Source organism: Notamacropus eugenii, chromosome 1, assembly GCF_028372415.1.
Source record: "Notamacropus eugenii isolate mMacEug1 chromosome 1, mMacEug1.pri_v2, whole genome shotgun sequence".
NCBI lineage: Eukaryota > Metazoa > Chordata > Mammalia > Diprotodontia > Macropodidae > Notamacropus > Notamacropus eugenii.
Genome location: NC_092872.1, coordinates 63,256,436 through 63,274,395, shown reverse-complemented (window position 1 = coordinate 63,274,395; position 17,960 = coordinate 63,256,436). Strand labels below are relative to the sequence as shown.

The 17,960-nt window shown below is 39.7% G+C and overlaps 2 protein-coding genes and 1 long non-coding RNA gene across 3 annotated transcripts in view; 1 reads left to right on the top strand and 2 right to left on the bottom strand.

Moving 5' to 3' along the window:
• The window catches only part of FRRS1L (ferric chelate reductase 1 like), a 41,232-nt gene extending 37,696 nt beyond the window's left edge, over positions 1 to 3,536 (bottom strand). Inside the window, exon 1 of the mRNA XM_072604322.1 lies at positions 3,194 to 3,536. Within this exon, the coding sequence (XP_072460423.1) occupies positions 3,194 to 3,419 (226 nt within the window). The 5' untranslated portion in view covers positions 3,420 to 3,536. The remainder of the gene's footprint in view (positions 1 to 3,193) is intronic.
• Positions 3,537 to 12,208: 8,672 nt separating this feature from the next.
• Positions 12,209 to 17,960, bottom strand: part of TRIM14 (tripartite motif containing 14) — a 42,197-nt gene continuing 36,445 nt past the window's right edge. The window contains exon 6 of the mRNA XM_072604305.1: positions 12,209 to 14,134. Coding sequence (XP_072460406.1) covers positions 13,599 to 14,134 — 536 coding nt within the window. The 3' untranslated portion in view covers positions 12,209 to 13,598. The remainder of the gene's footprint in view (positions 14,135 to 17,960) is intronic.
• Positions 16,748 to 17,960, top strand: part of LOC140501090 (uncharacterized) — a 29,222-nt gene continuing 28,009 nt past the window's right edge. Inside the window, exon 1 of the long non-coding RNA XR_011966065.1 lies at positions 16,748 to 16,836. This is a non-coding gene — a long non-coding RNA (uncharacterized lncRNA). The remainder of the gene's footprint in view (positions 16,837 to 17,960) is intronic.

The following is a 17,960-nucleotide window of genomic DNA, read 5'->3' as shown; positions in this document are numbered from 1 at the left end:
GGCACTTAAATTCTCTCACAATCTAACTCCACCCTATCTTTCTAGGTTGATTATATAATATTCTCTTTCAAATATTCTATATTCTAGCCAAATCAGCCTTCTTTTCTATTCTTCACAACTGATACCTCCACACCTTTGCATAGATGATTTGTCAAATCCAGAATGTCTTCCCTCCTCACTACGACCTCTCAGAATCTGTTTTATATCAAAGCTAAGTTCAAGTTTCAATCCGCAGTAAAAGGCCTTTTCTGATCTCACTAGATGTTTGTGTCTCCTTCTGAGATGAAATTTCATTAATTTTTAATGTATTCTGTGTATAATTACATGTATTTTGTATATATATGTATACATTTGTTTCCCCCAATACAATATAAACTTTTGAAGGTAGGAACTGTTGCATTTCTCTCTTTGTATCCTTAGTGGCTATCACAGTGTCTAGCACAAAGGATATATTTAATAAATGCCCTCCCAGTTCTGTTTCAAGCTTTCTAGACTTTGTCACCATGGCCTTACCCTGGAACTTTCCTCAGTGCTAGGGTCTCCTCATCCTGGAACATCTAGCCACTGCTATACCTCTGGAATATCTCTCTGCATTGATCATCCTCTTCTCTTATTGGTTAGTTCTTCATTCTATGCCATGCCTTCCTCCCACACTTCCACTTCCCCACCTTTTCATGTCCCTTTTGTATGTTCTCTTCCTTCATTAGAATGTAAGCTCTTTGAAAATAATAATTGTCTTTCAGTTTTGCTTGTATTCACATCCCCAGTGCTTAGTATGGTCCCTGGTAAAAACAGCTAGATCCTAATTAGTATAAATAATGAATCACCAGAAGTGGTCATATGTATTTGAATTTGTATCATTAGAAGTTATAATTATGTAAAATATGATAGATGATACCAATTGAAATCTGCAGGGCAAATTCAAAATCAGAATAAAGCAAGCACTTCAGGGGATTCATTATTCACAGTAATCAGGACCTAGCTGTAGTTAGTATTTAATAAATGCTTGCCTTCTTGCCTTGTTGCCATGGAAACTGGTTAATCTGTTTGGCATTTAAGGTCCTTTATAATCTGGGTTCCAACCTATCTTTCCAGAATGATTATACATCACTCTCCTTCAAATACTTTATATTTTAGTCCAACTGACCTTCTTGCTATCACCCATATATATGACATTCCAGCTCCATGCTTTTGCACAAGCTGTTTCCCATGCTTGGAATTCTCTCTCTTATCACCTGTACCTCTTGCCCTTGAATAAAATATGAGAAAAATAAATCGCCAAAAAAAAAATAAGTTGAACCTAGAATAATTCAATAGCTTCCTAACTGGTATTTCTGACTCTAGCCTCCATCCTCCTCTAATTCAGCCCACACACTGCTGCGGGATTTTTCTTTCTCAAATACTATTTTGTACATGTCAGGCTCCTAAACAAGAACCTAAAATGGCTTCCAACTGCTTACCACATCCAGGCAATCTACGCCCTTCTGCTTTTTCAAGGCCGTATTCATATTCATTCCCACCATTCTCTAACATGAACCAATCATACCAGTCAGGAGCCCCTCCTTGTTCTATATACCGCACTGCAGCCCCTACTCCATCACATATCACTTCATACCTGCTTTCAGTGTTCGCTCACGCTGTTCTGCCTCCCTGGTTCATTAATGGCCTATATGCCTTACGGCTCGCTCCAATCCTACATTCCATTTGAATCCTTTCCTAATCCAATCCACTCTGATGTTTCTGTTCCTTTCACTATATTCTGTATTATACAATTATCAATCTGGGCAAGCCATTTAAGCTTTTGGCTAAAACTATAAATTATAGAAAAATTGCCAGTCAGCATTAGTAAAGGGAATTTTCTTATTGAAAGTCCCTTATGAAATCGCAGTTCTGGCCTGTCACCAAAATAGTATTTATGTAATTTTGTCATGTTAACAGATCATTTTATGGGAATGTCTCAGTCCTTAATCAGGTGGGTAAGAATAATGCCATGCATTTTTGGGGTGTGATAAAGCACCTAGCAGTGTGTTAAATTTATAGAACATAACTATTTATTGATTAATTTCTGAAATGGACCCGTTTCTGATCATTGTTTGTGGTTATAAATGTCCTTTGTTATCGACAATCTACATTTTAACCTCAAATTTTTCTTTTCGCATTTTATAGAAAATGAACAATTCTTAAGATGTCAGGGAGATATTAAATGTTGCTCATATTCTTTGTAATGGTAGATATATCTTTTACACAATAAGAATTGCAGGCTGGGTCTCACTATTTGAGGCAAGCAACCTTCTCAAAGACTCGGCTGGAGGGAAAACCCACACAAAGGAAATCTCAACTAGATGAACAGGGGCTGGGCTGGTAGCCCTGAATGATGGCAGGACACACAGAAGGTGGGTAAAAATGCTGGATAAAATTGTTGGGAAAGGGGATGGGGGGGTTGGAAGCAGGGAAGGATGACATGATGTGATGTCTAAGGGAGAAAACAATGACAACATGATATTAAGAAGATACTGTAATAAGAGGATGTTTTGAACAACTCAAGGAAGGTAAAGGATTTTTATTTTTCTCAAAGCTCCCGACAGCCAGGGATACGAAAATGCAGCTTGGATGAGGTTTGGGGAGAACACTGGCAGTGAACCTGGCCTCAGTTCCCGCACCGCCCCCGGGGGGGGGGGGGGGGCGCTGCGGAAAGGGGGTAGGGCTCAGTCAGTGCAGCTAGAGCTGGCTCTTCAACCTTTGTCGCTAGCACGGAGAACAACCAATCCATGCCAATCCTGCAGAGGATTCTAGGCTCACCATCCTCCATCTCTTTCTCCCCCCTCCTCCGCATTGCAAAAAGCAAGGAGACAGGCAGAGGGGAGAGAGACAGAGGCTCCAAGAGCATCTGATCCCCAATACCACCAACCTACTCCTTCCCACCTGCTCCCCTCCCCAGTACCACATCTCTTTCCTCAGTTCCCCCAGCCAGAAGTCCCTGGGGCCAGCTCGCCCCTTATCCCAATCCCTCCAGCTTCATCTTTGCCCTCTGGGCCATTGTCCCTGGGGATCTCCGAGTGGTCTCCCCACCCCCATCCCCTTCTCCTAGCCCCACATCCCTTACTTCCAGCCCCCTCTCATCCCCTGCTTCCAGTTCCCCCCTTCTTACACCCCCACCCTTCCCCATCCCCCCACCGTGGACCCGCAGTCTCACCCTCCTCGGACAGGTAGCGAAGATCATAGAACTCGCTGGCGAAGGTGCCGTACGACGAGTCGTGCGGCTGGCGCTGCACCTCGTCGCTCCCCGAGCTTGAGGTGTCCCCTCTCCTGGCGCTGTCGTCGGCTGGACTGGCCGACGAGGCTATGGGCCCCGCCAGCAGCAGCAGCCAGGCGCTGCAGCCCAGGCAGTGCAGAAGGGGCAGCAGGGGCAGCTGGAGCATGGCAGCGAGGGAAAAGAGCCCGCCGAGGAGCTGGCACCGCCGGGTGGCTGCACCGGCTCCGGGGCTCCGTCTGCCTCTGTCCCTCTCTCTCTGTGTCTCTGTCTCTGTCTCTCTCTAGGCAACGCTGACGCAAGATCAGCCGCAGCCCCAGCCGCAGCCTCCGCCGCAGCCCCCTCGCCTTTCTTCCCCCTCCTCAGGTCCCCTCCCTTATCCCCCCGCCCCCGTCCCTCCTCCCCCCTCCTCACTCGGCTCCCTCTCCCTCATCCCCTCTCCTTTTTTCTAAATCCCTCCCTAACAAATTCAGATTGAACACAAAGGAAGCCAGGAATGAGGCGTATTTACCGCATAAAAGCGGTCCCTGAGAGACCTGCCAATCTCCCCAGGTTTTGTCTTAAAAGCGTGAAAAAAAATCCCTGTGAATGTGCTTTGTGATGAAAAAATTACAAGAAAAGAAAGTGGAGAATAGCCTTCCAGAATTAAGAATTTCAAGGATTTGAAATTTTGCAAGTGTGGCAGCTGATGTTCTTTAAATACAATGATGTTCCCATATTCAACGATTTTTCTTTTAAAGGAACATTAAGGCTTGTTCCAAATTGCTTCCTTGCAGGGGATGTTTTCAGCCACCTTATTTTCGATTATTCCTCAAAAGAAGAAGCTCGGGCAAGTGATGAGATGTTAAATTATGCATTTATTTGTTTTTCCCTTGGAAACTGCTTCTCAATAATCTGAATATCTTAATTTACCACATTCTGCCTAGCAGTGCCTTCATTTCTGGATTCTCTTGCAGAATATTTAGAGCACAGACCATATGGAAAAGCTAGTAGTAAGGGTTCGCAGTTTATAATCATATATATGTATACACGCATGTTGTGAGAATGATGTTGGTTACAGATAACCATATATATATATACATATACATATACACACATATGCATGTCGTGAGAATGATGCTACAGTTACAGATGCATCCGAATGTAAAATTGAAATAGAAGGTGGTTTCTCATGGTCTGAGAATGAGCTAAATACTAAATGAGCCTATTAGTTTCCCTACTTGGTCTCTCCCTTTCTTCTATTCAGTTAAATCAATTCAATTATACAAGAATGTGCTAAGTGGCCATTATGTGGGATATACTGTTTAGGTCTTTAGGAAATATTACAATAGAGATGAGGGCAGGACTGGTGGTTTCACTGATATAAGATATTCCCCAGGTGAGGGCACTCCCTCTATCAATGCAGGCTGACGTCTCAGATTAGAATGTGAGTTCCTTAAAGGCAGGATTTTATTTTTAAATTAAGATAAGCTTTCTCTCCTTCCCATCTCCCCCTCCCCATATAAAAAACAAGAAAAACAAACCTCCTGTTACAAAAATGCATAGTTAAGCAAAACAGATTCCTACATTGTCCAAAAAAAAATCTTAACATGAACTCTGAGATACCATCACCTCTCTATCAGGAGGTGGACAGTATGTTTCAGCATGAATTCTCTGGAACTGTGAGGCAACCTAAAGTCTTAAAATTTTTTTAATTTAGTATTTTATTTTTCTCCAATTATATGTAAAAACAATTTTTAAAATTCATTTTTAAAAATTTTAAGTTGCAAATTCTCCCTCCTGGCTCCACTCATTGAGAAGGCAAGCAATTTAATATAGGTTATACATGTATAGCCATGCAAAACATGTTTCCATATTAGTCATGTTGTCAAAAGAAAACATAGACTAAGAAAGAAAAATCAAGAAAGTAAAAAAAAAAAAGTATGCTTTGTCTATATTCAGACTCCATCAATTCTTTCTCTGGGAATGGATAGCATTTTTCATCATGAGTCCTTCGAAATTGTCTAGGATCATCGTATTACTGAGAATAGCTAAGTTATTCACAGTTGATCATCTTACAATATTGCTGTTACTGTGTACAATGTCCTCCTGTTTCTACTCATTTCACTTTGTATCAGTTCATGTACATCTTTCCAGATTTTTCTGAGCACATCCTGCTCATCATTTCTTATAGCATAACAATATTCCATCACAATCATATACTGCAGTTTGTTCAGCTATTCCCCAATTGATGGGCATTCTCTCCATTTCCAGCTCTTTGTCACCAGAAAAAAGTTGCTGTAAATATTTTTGTACATATATGTCCTTTTCCTTTTTTTAAAATCTCTTTTGGGATATAGACCTAGTTGTGCAACCTAAAGCCTTAAAGAATTTCCTGGAGCATTAGAAGGTTATGTATCTTCCCCTGGGTCACATAGCCAATACGTGGCACAGGCAGGATTTGAAGGCCTTCCTTCCAAGAAAGCCTTCTTTCTTGGCTACATGGCCGGTATCCATTATATCATGTTGCCCCTCTATGGAAAATATAAAAACAAATAAAACATAATTCCTGCCACAAGGGAGTTTACAATCTGATAGAAGTCCACAAATAGCTAGACATGGGGACATGATATATTTGTTACATTCTAAGGAAGTCTATATTGCTTATCTACCCAAGGCTTTGTATCTTCCCTATACCAAATGCAATTTGATTTATGTTAGAGGTAATTAACTATGCCATCTGAAGTAGAATTTTCTGAAATTAGAAATATATGAAATTATAAAAAAGTAATGTAAGATCTATTCCTCAGTTACTCCCCTATGTACTATATTTTAGAGCTGGTTACCTATTTTGTCTATCCTCAGTCCTAAACTTATAAAATAAATACCATAAAAAGAGGGCAAGTGCTATCAGGCTTTAGAAAAGAGATCATGTCTCTGGAAGAGTTCATTTCTCTGGTTGGAAAGATCAGGAAAGAAATCATGGAAGAGTCAATACATGCAAAGAATTTTGAAGGAAGTACAGGCTTTTGACAGGTAAAGATTGGGGTGGGTGAAGGAAACAAATTCTAGGCGGGATAAGACAGGGAGCGAGGAAAGTAGACAGCAAGATGACGAAAGAATAAGTAGTCTAGTTTGTAAATTGCATGAAAATGAGTAATAGGAGTAAGACCTGTAAGTTAGGTTAGTCATATTTGCAGAAGCCTTGAAGTGTCTGGTCTTAATTTAAAGAACCACTCAAAGTTTTAAAATTAGTATGATTGGAGTAGTTGTGAGTAGGACAGATTGAAAAGGGGAAAAGAGTGGTAAGTGGTAAGGAGCACAGCTTATACAATTCCAAAATAGTGTTACTGGAATATGGATATTGTTTCGTGGTATTTATTCTCCTAAAATCTACAAAGAATTGGATGAACCCATTAGGTCTGGGAAACTACATAAAAGGGAGGACCTAGGTAAAGATGGTGGTGGTCATAATTTGCTTTGATGTATTCTGTACTGTTCTTCTAATGATAAAATAATAGAAATTCAGAGCTTGAATGAACCTCAGAGGTCATTTAGCCAAACCATACCTAAAAATATCCCCCCAAATAAAAAAACTACAACATTCCTAAAAAGTAGCCATCTAACTTTTTGCCTTGTAGTCCTCAATTGCAAGGGGGCCCAAGGCAACCCATTTTACTTTAGAATAGCTCTAATTCTTCAAATTTTTCCCTTCCATCTAACCTAAATCTACTTTTCTGCAACTGGTTCTCATTATTGCTTCTAGTTCTGGCCCCAGGACCAACTAGAACAAATTGAATTCATCTACTATTTGTTAGACCTCCAAATATTTAAAGCTAGCTGTGATGTGCCTCCAGTCCTACTTCTGGTTAATCACCCTATTTTTGGTAGTGAAGGAACAGAATACCATACACTGGAGATTTAATTCTGTCAGTTTTGCCTGTACTTGAATTAGCATGTGATAATGTTTAATATAAAATTTTGGAATAATCTCTTTGTTCTCTCTGAAGCAAACTCAGAGAGTGCCTCTTCCTATGTCAACAAAGCCAGCCAAGGCTGACTCTACATTCCTTAAGAGACCTTTAACCTAAGACACTATCTTGAATAATGGGACATTTTCTATATCTTAATATTTATAGACATATACTATGTTATGGCATATTAATGGTAAAGAAAATATAGACATCTTAGGTTGTAATTTCTATTGAACTTTGTTTACCCTTTCCTATGTCAGTTATCTGTTTAGGGCAGGAAGCCTGCCACTTACTAGTGGTGGGATTTCCTTCTTTATCACCGAGACATGTGTTTACCCAGCTGGAATCCCAAGGCCTGACCAACATTACTTTGTTAATTGTCTTGTCTTACTATATTTATGATTTGTTCAACTAGGAGAGTTCCTTTCTCACGGCAAAATGTATATAAGCCAGAAGATTTCTGCACTGGGTAGCCAGAACATTTCTGGCTCCATAATGCATTATGTTACCGTTGTCTTTAATAGGGAATTGATTAATTAATTAATTAAATCATAAAATGTATGCATTTAGCCTGTTGCCTTTTTTTTTTAACCAAGTTTTCAGGTCAACACATGTAAAATATTTAGTTGGGAATCACCCAGATGGTATTCACAGTGAATTGTTTAGAAAAATATGTGAGCAAACATACAAGAAAGGTTTGCTGAGTAGTATGGTAGTTCTGAGGCAGTGGTCTAGCATTCTATTATGCTTTCCTCTATCTGTGGAGTTTGGAAACTGACCCTCAATCCTCTCTAAATTTCCAGTAAAGCCTCTGTTAATCCACTTGTGTGAAAGTGGTAAGCTGTCACTCTGGAAGAACGTTGTTGCCATATCCTTCCATAAACAGCTCAGAATTCCAGACAGAAATTTAGAATGTTAATTAAACAATGTTAAAGGAAATTTAAGGCGTAGGAAAATTTTCATCAAGAGCCTCTGTTACTCCTGGGGCTTCCCAAGGTGAAGGTCAAGACTCTCACTGAGAGTACCATGGCAGCGGTGATGCTATAGAGGAAGGGGTCTTAACCTTTTCTGTTATGGATGCCTTTGGTTGTCTGGTGAAGCCAGTGGAGTCTTTCTCTAAATAATGTTTTTAAATACATAAAATAAAATACATAGGATTAAAAAGGAAACCAATTATATTGAAATAGTTATCAGAATTTAAAACACACATACACGCACAAAAGGAAGTTCATGGACGTCAAGTTAAAAATCCCTGCTTAAGGTGGGATCATAGCTGGCACACTATTGCCATATATGAACACTGTTTTGAGCAAGTGAGCACCAGGACAAATGCTCATGTCTCTGATGCTTGGCACCAATGTCACTTAGTGGTTTTGCCTGTTGCTGTTGCAGGTTTTGCTAGTCACAATCTGCATTGAAGACTAGCTTTTGAATTTATGGCTGCAAATCCTGTCTCTTTCGTTGCCTGTTAAGACTTGGCAGTCTGATCAACTTTTGGTTTGATCTAGCATAGACTCTATTTTTCTCTCTTGGATTGAGATTTGCCCACTTTTCCTTAGGAAACTTTTTACTCCCTTTTAATTGCCCTTCAGTATCCATCTCTAGAGGCCAGCCCTTTAACAAGTTTGCTTTTGGGGTAACTAGTGATAAAGTTAACCACAGCCTACATAAAAAGGCTTCCCTTTTCATAGAGCTCTGGAGGTGGAAATGGGGGTGTTGGAGGTGCCTTTAATATCCATCTCCTGAAGTGGAAGTTTATCTTGACCACTTTCTCTCATCTATTGACAAACCTACCAAGTTTTATAATAATTGGGTCAATACGGGACTAGGTGGATTAACGAGAACTCAGCCAGAACCTCTGCTGAATTGTCATCATTCCAGGGAGTCTCAAAATGGACAGAGCTGATACCAGCTTAAAAAATTTCTCTTACGGAGAATAGTGTCTCCCCAACTCTTCTGTCACAAGGAGTAGTCAGTACTATAAAGAATCCTATCTTAAATGCTGCTTCCATTTTCTTTAAAGAGAATTTCTTGGTATGCTGCAATTGGCCTCAGGATTTGGAGGGAAAATGTGGAGACAGAGAGAATCCCAGGTAGTAAAACGGACAATTGTGATTGTATCAAACTGAAAAGCTGTTGCAAAAACAAAATCAATGCAGTTAGAATTAGAAGAGAAATAGTTAATTGGGGGGAAAATCTTGGCAGCAAGTTTCTCTAATAAAAGTATGATATTAAGGATATAGAGGGAATTGATTCAAATTTTTAAGAACAAGAATCATTTATCAATAGATGAGGGGTAAAAGGTTATAAATAGGCAGTTCTTGAAAGAATGAAAACACCACACCGAAATGTATCAAATGACTCATAAGAGTAATGTAAATTAAAACCTTGGGGTTCCACCACACTCTTCTCAGATTTGGAAAGATGGCCAAAGAACGAGAAGTAAATGTTGTGGGGATATGGGAGATTAAACATGCTAATGAAGCACTGCTGGAGTTGTGAACTGGTTTAGCTATTATAGAAAGCAACTTAAAGCTATACTAAAAAACAACTAAATTGTGCCTATGCTTTGATTCAGCAATGCCACTATTAAGCCTGTACTTCAAAAATATAGCAGAGAATGTCAGGATCCCTATACCAAGAACACCCCTCTCTTTCTACTCCTCCCTTTTTGCTATTTGGAGACAGACATCCTGTTTTCCAGAGCTAAGGCCCAGCAAGCAAGCATGCCCTGAGCTTGCATAACAACAATCCTTTGTTCTCACCTTCTGGATGAGCTCAGCTATAGCAAAATCCAAAAATTGTTTCATACCAGCACCAGGTGGTCTCTGGGCTTGGACAAATACCTGCAGTATCCATGTCCTGGTCATGAAGCCCTGCCCCTCACTGTCAGGGCTACAGCTTACTGAGTAGTCACTAGTATATGGACTGAGATTTGCCCACACTGAAGTGGGTCTCTTGCTAGAGGAGGGCTTGGCACATGGATTTAGTTTCCTTTCTCCAAAGGAATGAAGAAAGCTTTTTGCTTGTGACCACTGTTAGCTCTCTGGTTTTATTTTATTTTTATTTTTTGAGTTAACTACGGATGTGACAACCTGTGAGAGTTCTTTGGTATTTTTAGAGTTAACAGTTGCAAATCCTCTGTGACTTTTGGTCATTTGTTTTCAGCATTGACAAGAAAAAAGGACTTATATGTATAAAAATATTCATAGCAGCAATCTGGTAGCAGCAGCAAACTTGAAGTGGGTATGAATCAATTAGGGAATGACTGAACAAGTGATGAGATATAAATGTAATGGAATATTATTGGGCTGTAAGAAATGGTGAAAGGGACGGATACAGATGATAATAACAGGAAGTCATGGGGTGATAAAGAGTGAAATGAGCAGAACTTTGAGAATAATTTATACAATAACTATAACATTGTAGAGAAAAACAACTTTTAAAAGACTTAAAGGCTCTGATCAATGCACTCACTGAGGAGGGTTGAAAAGGAGAGGGATGAAGGATGCTGGGATTCCCCCTCCCCCCAAAAGACTGAAGTACAGGGGTGAGCTGTCCAGAATGAATTCACAGACTCAAGAATTCTTAAAGTCAAGGTGGTAAAGATTTATTATTATGCTTTTGAGCAGGTAAAAGTTCTTAGGGAACCTGTAACCTTAAAGGGGTACAGGAAGTTCACATAGGATATTCTATAGTATAACATGTGCCAAATATACTAACTAGGTGATTCAGGGAGGGACTAGGAAGTGGTTAGTTCTTAAAGGAACATGCATTTTTAGTACCTGCTGTGCAGATATTTTACCCAGAGTTTACTGGGAAATAGCCCAAGGGAGAGCTACATGGAGGTGTGGTTTTAGGCCTGAAACTCACTAAATCATCTAACATTCATAGCAGAGAAATAACCAGGCTGTTCCCATTAATGTCTTGTTAGACAAGATAAACTTAATATATATGTCTAAGTCTAGGATACACATGATTGGTCAGTGAGTAGTAAATATCTTTATGGCCAGTTCAGCCAGTACACAGCTGGTTCAAATTAATAAATTCTGTAGGTGCAGCAGGCTACTGTATCAGGAAGAGGAATCTACAGCAGGCTGTCCTTGGGCTAGGGAGAAATATGATTTTTAGAGAGACATGTGATTTTAGGATTGGGGTCCAAGCACAGGCACCAAGGCACCTCATCATGACCACACATGACTCCACAGGACAGAGGACAAAGCAGGCTTAGTAGAAGAAGGTACCCTACAGTGTAGAAGGTACCCTACAGTGTCCTGGGAAATTAGTTGTTATATTTGGGAACATCTTCCAAGACATGCAGGGCTGATTCTCATCAACCTTGAACACTTAATCCTCCCTTGGGAGCCCCATACATGTTTTGGGGGCTCATCTGACTTTGCTTTCATTTGGGGCTAAAATGCTTGTTCTTTAATTGGATGGGTTTGGACTGTCATTTGAAATGCTGTGTTAATGTAAAAGGGATCCAATGGAGAAAAACAGAAAGTTCTATGTGTTGTAGTGACCTATGGAGAAATTCTGTCTGGGTCTTTATTTGACTTTCTCTACAGATCACTGATACATGATCCACTGGGGAAACTGTTACCACAACTGGGATTGTTCTATGTGTTAGAATTTTCACCCAAGGTGCTTTGGTTTCTCATTTGGGTGTGTGTGTGCATATATGTATGGACCTACAGATTAGGAACCTAATCCTTGCTAGTAGAGTTCCATATACTCTAATTTGGAGCTAATTTGGGATTATACTTTGCCTCTGAGAGGAAAAACTCATTTTTCCCTTTCCTTTTCTTTATTTTGTTTAGTTGTTTCAATTTTTTTATTTGTGTTTTTTCTTTCTTTTTTGTATTGAGAGAAGCCCTTCCTTAAAAGTGCTAGGCAGATAGTAAAACCTGTAATTTGGGTATCTTACATGGCATGCTACAGTAGCTTTAAGCCCCAAGTGTATAACTTCTCCATCCTAGAAAGCAAAAGAGTATGACACATTGGATTTCAAGACACAAGAAAGAATCATTTGCTTTATTGAATCAGATCTTGCCATTTATTTGCCCAAGTCAGGAGTCCTGAATGATTAAAAGTCAAATGCTCTTAAGAATCTTATGGAAACTGTGTATCACAAAAAAAAATCAATGCACCTGTTTGCCTATGGAAGGTTTCTTCTTAACTTTCCTGATTTGCTCATCTGCTTGGCAGATCCCAGCATCTGTGACTAGAATGACCCATACCCAAGAGTTCCTTAACCTAGGACTGGCTACATTTTAGATCCTCTGGTTAGTTTCTAGTTTACAATTACATAAACTACTGGTAGTCCTGGTACAGTATCATATTTCTGGTGTCTCCTTTATTCTACACAAGCAATTTGGTCAGCTGAATAAAACATCAGCACAAAGCAGTGAGATATCCATTTCAGGACCAAGGTTAAGCTAAGTACTCTGCACTTTGTCACAGCCTAATAATTCAAGGCTTCTTAAGCTTTTTCCACTCACAGTCCCTTCAGCCCTTCTTAAACTGTGGGACCCCATAAGGGGTTGGTACCCACAGTTTTAAGAAGTGCTCTATCAACTGAATTTGCTGGGGCTAATCTCCTTTAATCCTTGTTCTTTGTTTTAATTCCTAACATTTTACCTAGGACTAACATTACCACCTAGTATAATGACATTACTAGTAATGTTAGTAGTACTTCTACTAGTTAGTAGTAATAAATATTACTACCTAGCATTATCATTACTACCTAGTATAATAACATTACTAGTAATGTAAATAGTTATTAGTATTACTACTAGTTAGTAGTAATAAACATTACTATGTAGCATCCATAATATTCCTACCCCAGTGGACATACCCGTATACCTATGTAGCCTGGTTTCCTAAAGCAATGGCTTCAAACTTCATGTTTGGTGTAAACATATCACAAAATCCATTTGCACCAATACTACTCAAATTTTTGTTTTTCTTCACATAGACTTGTTCATCTGATTATATGTTTCACTGGACAAAAAGATGGAAGGTGTTAGGGGGCTGGAAAACAGTCACTGGGTTTGAAGTCCCTACTCTTGGGAAAACAAAAGGGACAGAGTACTGGACTTGGGAGTTGGGAAGACCTGGCTTCTGATAACTTATCTGAGTGACTGTGAGGGAGTCACTGGGCCTCAATTTCCTCATCTGTAAAATGGGGTAATGATGTTGAGATTCCCTACCTCATAGGGTTATTGTGAAGTTCTATACATAAGCCACTTTGCAAACTTTAAAGTGCTGTACAAATGTTAATTATTTTTATTGTTATCATCTCAGCACCAGCCATGTATCTTCAAAGAGAGTCTTTTTCTGTACCATTCATCTCTTACACTGGGACCAATCATCTCCTGGGATTAGCAGGGGCCCTATGGCAATTTACGTATGGTTATTGATCCTTCCCAAAGCCTCAGTGCTGGATAAAGTGGCTCTTGGAACCTTGAATAAAATGTGTGCAAGTGTGTCATTCCACATGTTATATCATAAAAAGAGAGAATTCCAGTCTCATAGTCCAGGAAAATTCCAATTCTTTCAGGATCATGATCCATTGTTATTCGCGTCCTTTCTCCATTGTGAAATGCCCAGTATTCTAGATCAAATCTTTTTAAACACCAAGACTCTCTATTAAACCCCAAACGACTGGCTTCAGAATTTCCTTTGCGTTCAATAGAAGGATAGGCCACCCCTATCCACCATCCTATCCCAGACTTGAGTAAATCCACCTCCCAATAATGACTCCCCGAAAAGAACGAGTCCCGGCTCAGCACCTGCCACAGTTTATCAAACCTCTGGGGATTATGTAATTGAATCTTGCCAATCAAAACACAGGTCACTGTCAAACGGTCCTCAGACAGTCGCAGCCGGGGATGCATCGTGTCTGGTTCCAGGGTTGGGATTCTGGCATCTATTTAAAAGACAACACCCCAAACAAATCATCCATTCTTTCCAAAATATAGTAAAATAACGACAACAAAATATCTGAATAATTCGAAACATTCAGAAAAGGATGTTTTGATTAATTGTAAATTAATCAGATACTTGGTTTTGTTTCAAGCTGTGCTGAAAACCTTTCTAAATTGTATCAGTTTTTTTTTTGATGTTTTTGTTTTTTGCCAGTGAGAAAAGTTTGGCTCTTCCTTCAATAAATGAGAATCTTGAAATCATTACAGACATATCATCGTGAAGAACTATGATGATTAAATGGGACTGTAGATGTACATGTAGATGTAGATGTATAGAAGTTGCTAGTCATCAGAGATTTATTAAGTTTTGTGATTTATTTTTTCTTCCTCCCCTCCTACCCCTATCCTGCAGTACTTATACTGTGCTTAGTGCTGAGTCCCACATTTTGGGATTGATATTGATAAGCTGGAGTACACCCAGAAAAGGGAGACAAGGACATCGAAGGATCTAGTGATCATGTTACGGGAAGATTATTTGAAGGAGCTAGAGATATTTAACCTGACGGGAAAAGCCTTGTGGATTGGAAGTGGGTGTGGGTGCGCAGGGCAACAAATAATAGCTTTCCTCAAGTGTTTGAAAGTCAATCCTATAAAAAAGACATTAGACTTGTGATGCTTGGCTCCAGAGGGCAGAACTATGAATACAAGGATAGGTTTAGAGATGCAGGGGACCTCGTGGGCCATCTGGTTCAACCCTCTCACTTCAGAGATGAGGAAACTGAAGTAAGATTTGAACCCGCATGCTCTGACTTCAGGGCCCAGAATCCACTTACTTCACCATTAGCTGTCTCTTAACTGGTGAAAAATGTCAAGGCAGACTTAAAATTGATGTAAAGAAAAACTTCCAACAGAGTCATCCAGAAATTGAATAGGCTGTCTTGGGAGGTAGTGGGTTTCTTCTCATTTATGGATGACCACTATGAACAGACTTTATAAAGGAGACACTTGACTAGATGCAGATTAGACTAAATGGACTTTGGAATTCTTTACAACTCTGAGATTCTGCAGAATGAGAAGAGACTAAAAAGACAAGTCTGGAAAGATGAAGGCTATAGAGGAGGATATGAAGTTTCTTCATTCATAAAATGTTATTCACCAAATCTTGGAATCGTAGCCCTAGAAGCAGAGATTCCCCTTCAAGCTAGAAAGAGATAAATTTAGAACACATAAAGGGAACCCAAGCTTTATAGAACAAATGTTCATTTATGGAATTCACTACACCAAGAGGCTGTGGTTAGACCTGGGAAAAGATATACAAAAAAAAGGTTCAAAAGAAGTGTTTGGACAAATCAAACTCATGGAAAATCCATTTTAAGAGAAATTAGTATATTCAGAGACAACCCAATCTTTTCAAGTTGACAACATCACATCACTTTATGGTTATTTTCACAGACTGGATTTCATTTGATCCTCTCAATATCCCTGAGAGTTAACAGGGTTGCTCCTCTTCCTCCTCACTGTTTAATAGGCTTGGAATTATGATTTCAATAATCCAGGAAACTCCACTGAGTTTCGTCTTAGAGAGTCATTTGGTAGCCCTGAGAAGTTAAATGACTTATCTAGGGTCACATGATATCAGAGGTGAAGACTGACCTGAGCTCTTCCTACCTCTACTCACCATGTCCCAATGCCTCTTACAGTGGTTATTACCATCCTCATTTTACAGTTTAAGAAACTGAGAATCAGAGAGGTTAAGTGAAGACTAAGGCCACACAAGTAGCGTTGGGACTCAAACTGAATTCTTTTGATTCCCAAACCTGGACTCTTTCTACTATGCGTACTGCTATCAGAGAGGAAAATATTGCTCTCTTTTTTTGGGGGTGGGGGTGATAATTCCTCCCTCCCTCCTTCTCCCTCCCTCTCTTCCTCCCTCCCTCCCTCCTTCCCTTCCTTCCTCCCTTCCTTTCTACTGTATTTCATTGGCATAGCAAACCCCTACTGAGGAAATTCCTCCTCAATTCAGATGGGCTTCTCCTTTTCGTTTATAATCACAATGATTTGCCTGTAGCACTGAAAGGGTTAAGACACTTGCCCAGGATCACATAGTTGGTATATGCCAAAGGCTGAACTTGAACCCAGTCTTCATGACTCCACAACTAACTCTCTAACCACTCTACCACACTGTCTCTAATAATATCCTTTTATGGTTATACCTTGGTGTCACTGTGAGAGGTAGAAGCCTGAGCTGGATGAGCCATGAATTTGATTCAGTGTGACATTTTTAAGGTTCTTAAAATGTTAACCTGGGTATGTGTAACCTCTTAAGCAATTTTTCATACTTACTAAAAGGCAATTCAAAGCATTCTCTCTCTGTCAGAGCTATCAAGATATAGCTTCTCTTCCCATGAACTCTTCCCTTCAACTCCCTCCTACTCAGGAAATATTGTGTTAGTTCACAGAATGAGTTTATCTTATCTTCTTCCTCCCCTTGACATCATCACACTCTGTAGATACTCAGATACTTTTACCTGGAAGGCCTTCAGAAACTTGTAATGATTAACCAGAGCATGCATGAAATTATATTTAGATTCACTCTCACTAATGCCACCCCAAAGTGGATAGCACAGTGACATGGCAGGAAGAGCACTGGAAAAGGAATCTGGACACCTGGATGTTAGTCTTATTTCTGCAATTTGTTGATAAGGTAATCTCAGGCAAATTCCTTATATTAAATCTCAGTTTTTATAACTCTAATATATTATGATTTTATCTAGCACCCACATTTAGGTCTCCATCCCCTGACTCTCACCCTACTTCAACTTATGTCAATACATTAAAAACTGGGCTAATATATTCTTTATTATTGTCATTTCATCATGTGAACCAGAGTAATTACTAAAGATCATTTTATCTATCTACTATGATGTCTTTTGAGAAATGTAGGGCTTTTCTCGGGGAATGATTTGTATCTGTGCCCTATGTACTCTTTTTTTGGGGGGGGTAGATCTGGAACAATTGACTTCATCGATAGAAGATTTTCCCCATGAGAAAATACATTCTACTAATGATAAGATTCTTCATCTTCCTTCTCTTTATTATTTTTAGGCCTGGACCTATGATTTCATTAGGTTAGAGAACTCCTGGGGAGGAAATTCCTTCTACCAATGCACATCAACTTTTCTGCAGCTTCAAGTACTGGGAAGTTAAGTGGTCTCTTTTGGGTCAGTAAAGGTCAGAGGTCATCCTAATTCCAAGGCTGGCCCTCTATCAAGTGCTGCCCACATGTAGTATAGGTATATAATCTTGTGCTGCCCATATGTGGTATAGGAACGTACAAGGAAGGATTGTGTTTGTTGCCATATCTCCCTGTTTATCTCAGAGTTCACAAAACAAGAATCATAGGCTCTCTCAAACAATAACCTTGGTAGGTACTCACAAGGCTGTAACTGCAAGCAAAGTGAGATTTTTGCTTTCTTTTTGGAGTTCAGTTTCCCAGGCTCAGGCTAAATTGTGAGTATCTGAAGGTTCAATCTCCTTTGAACCCTGATAGTTCACAGCTGTGCTGAGTCATGTAGATTTCATGCCATTGACTGAGCCAATCAGGAGCTGAGTCTTTGGTGCTTATACTGGAAAGTTGGTATTTTACTTTGTGGGCTCGCTTATGAAAAGGATCTTGTCATTCCTTGGTTGAGACTCTGAGTGGCTGTATGTTCAGAGCTCCCCAACTGCTCAGATGTAAAGGCTCTCTGGATTCAGGGATGTAAGTAAAGTGTGTAGCAATATTGCTTTGATTCATGCAGTAGAGCCCTGTCTGTTGGTCTTTATTTT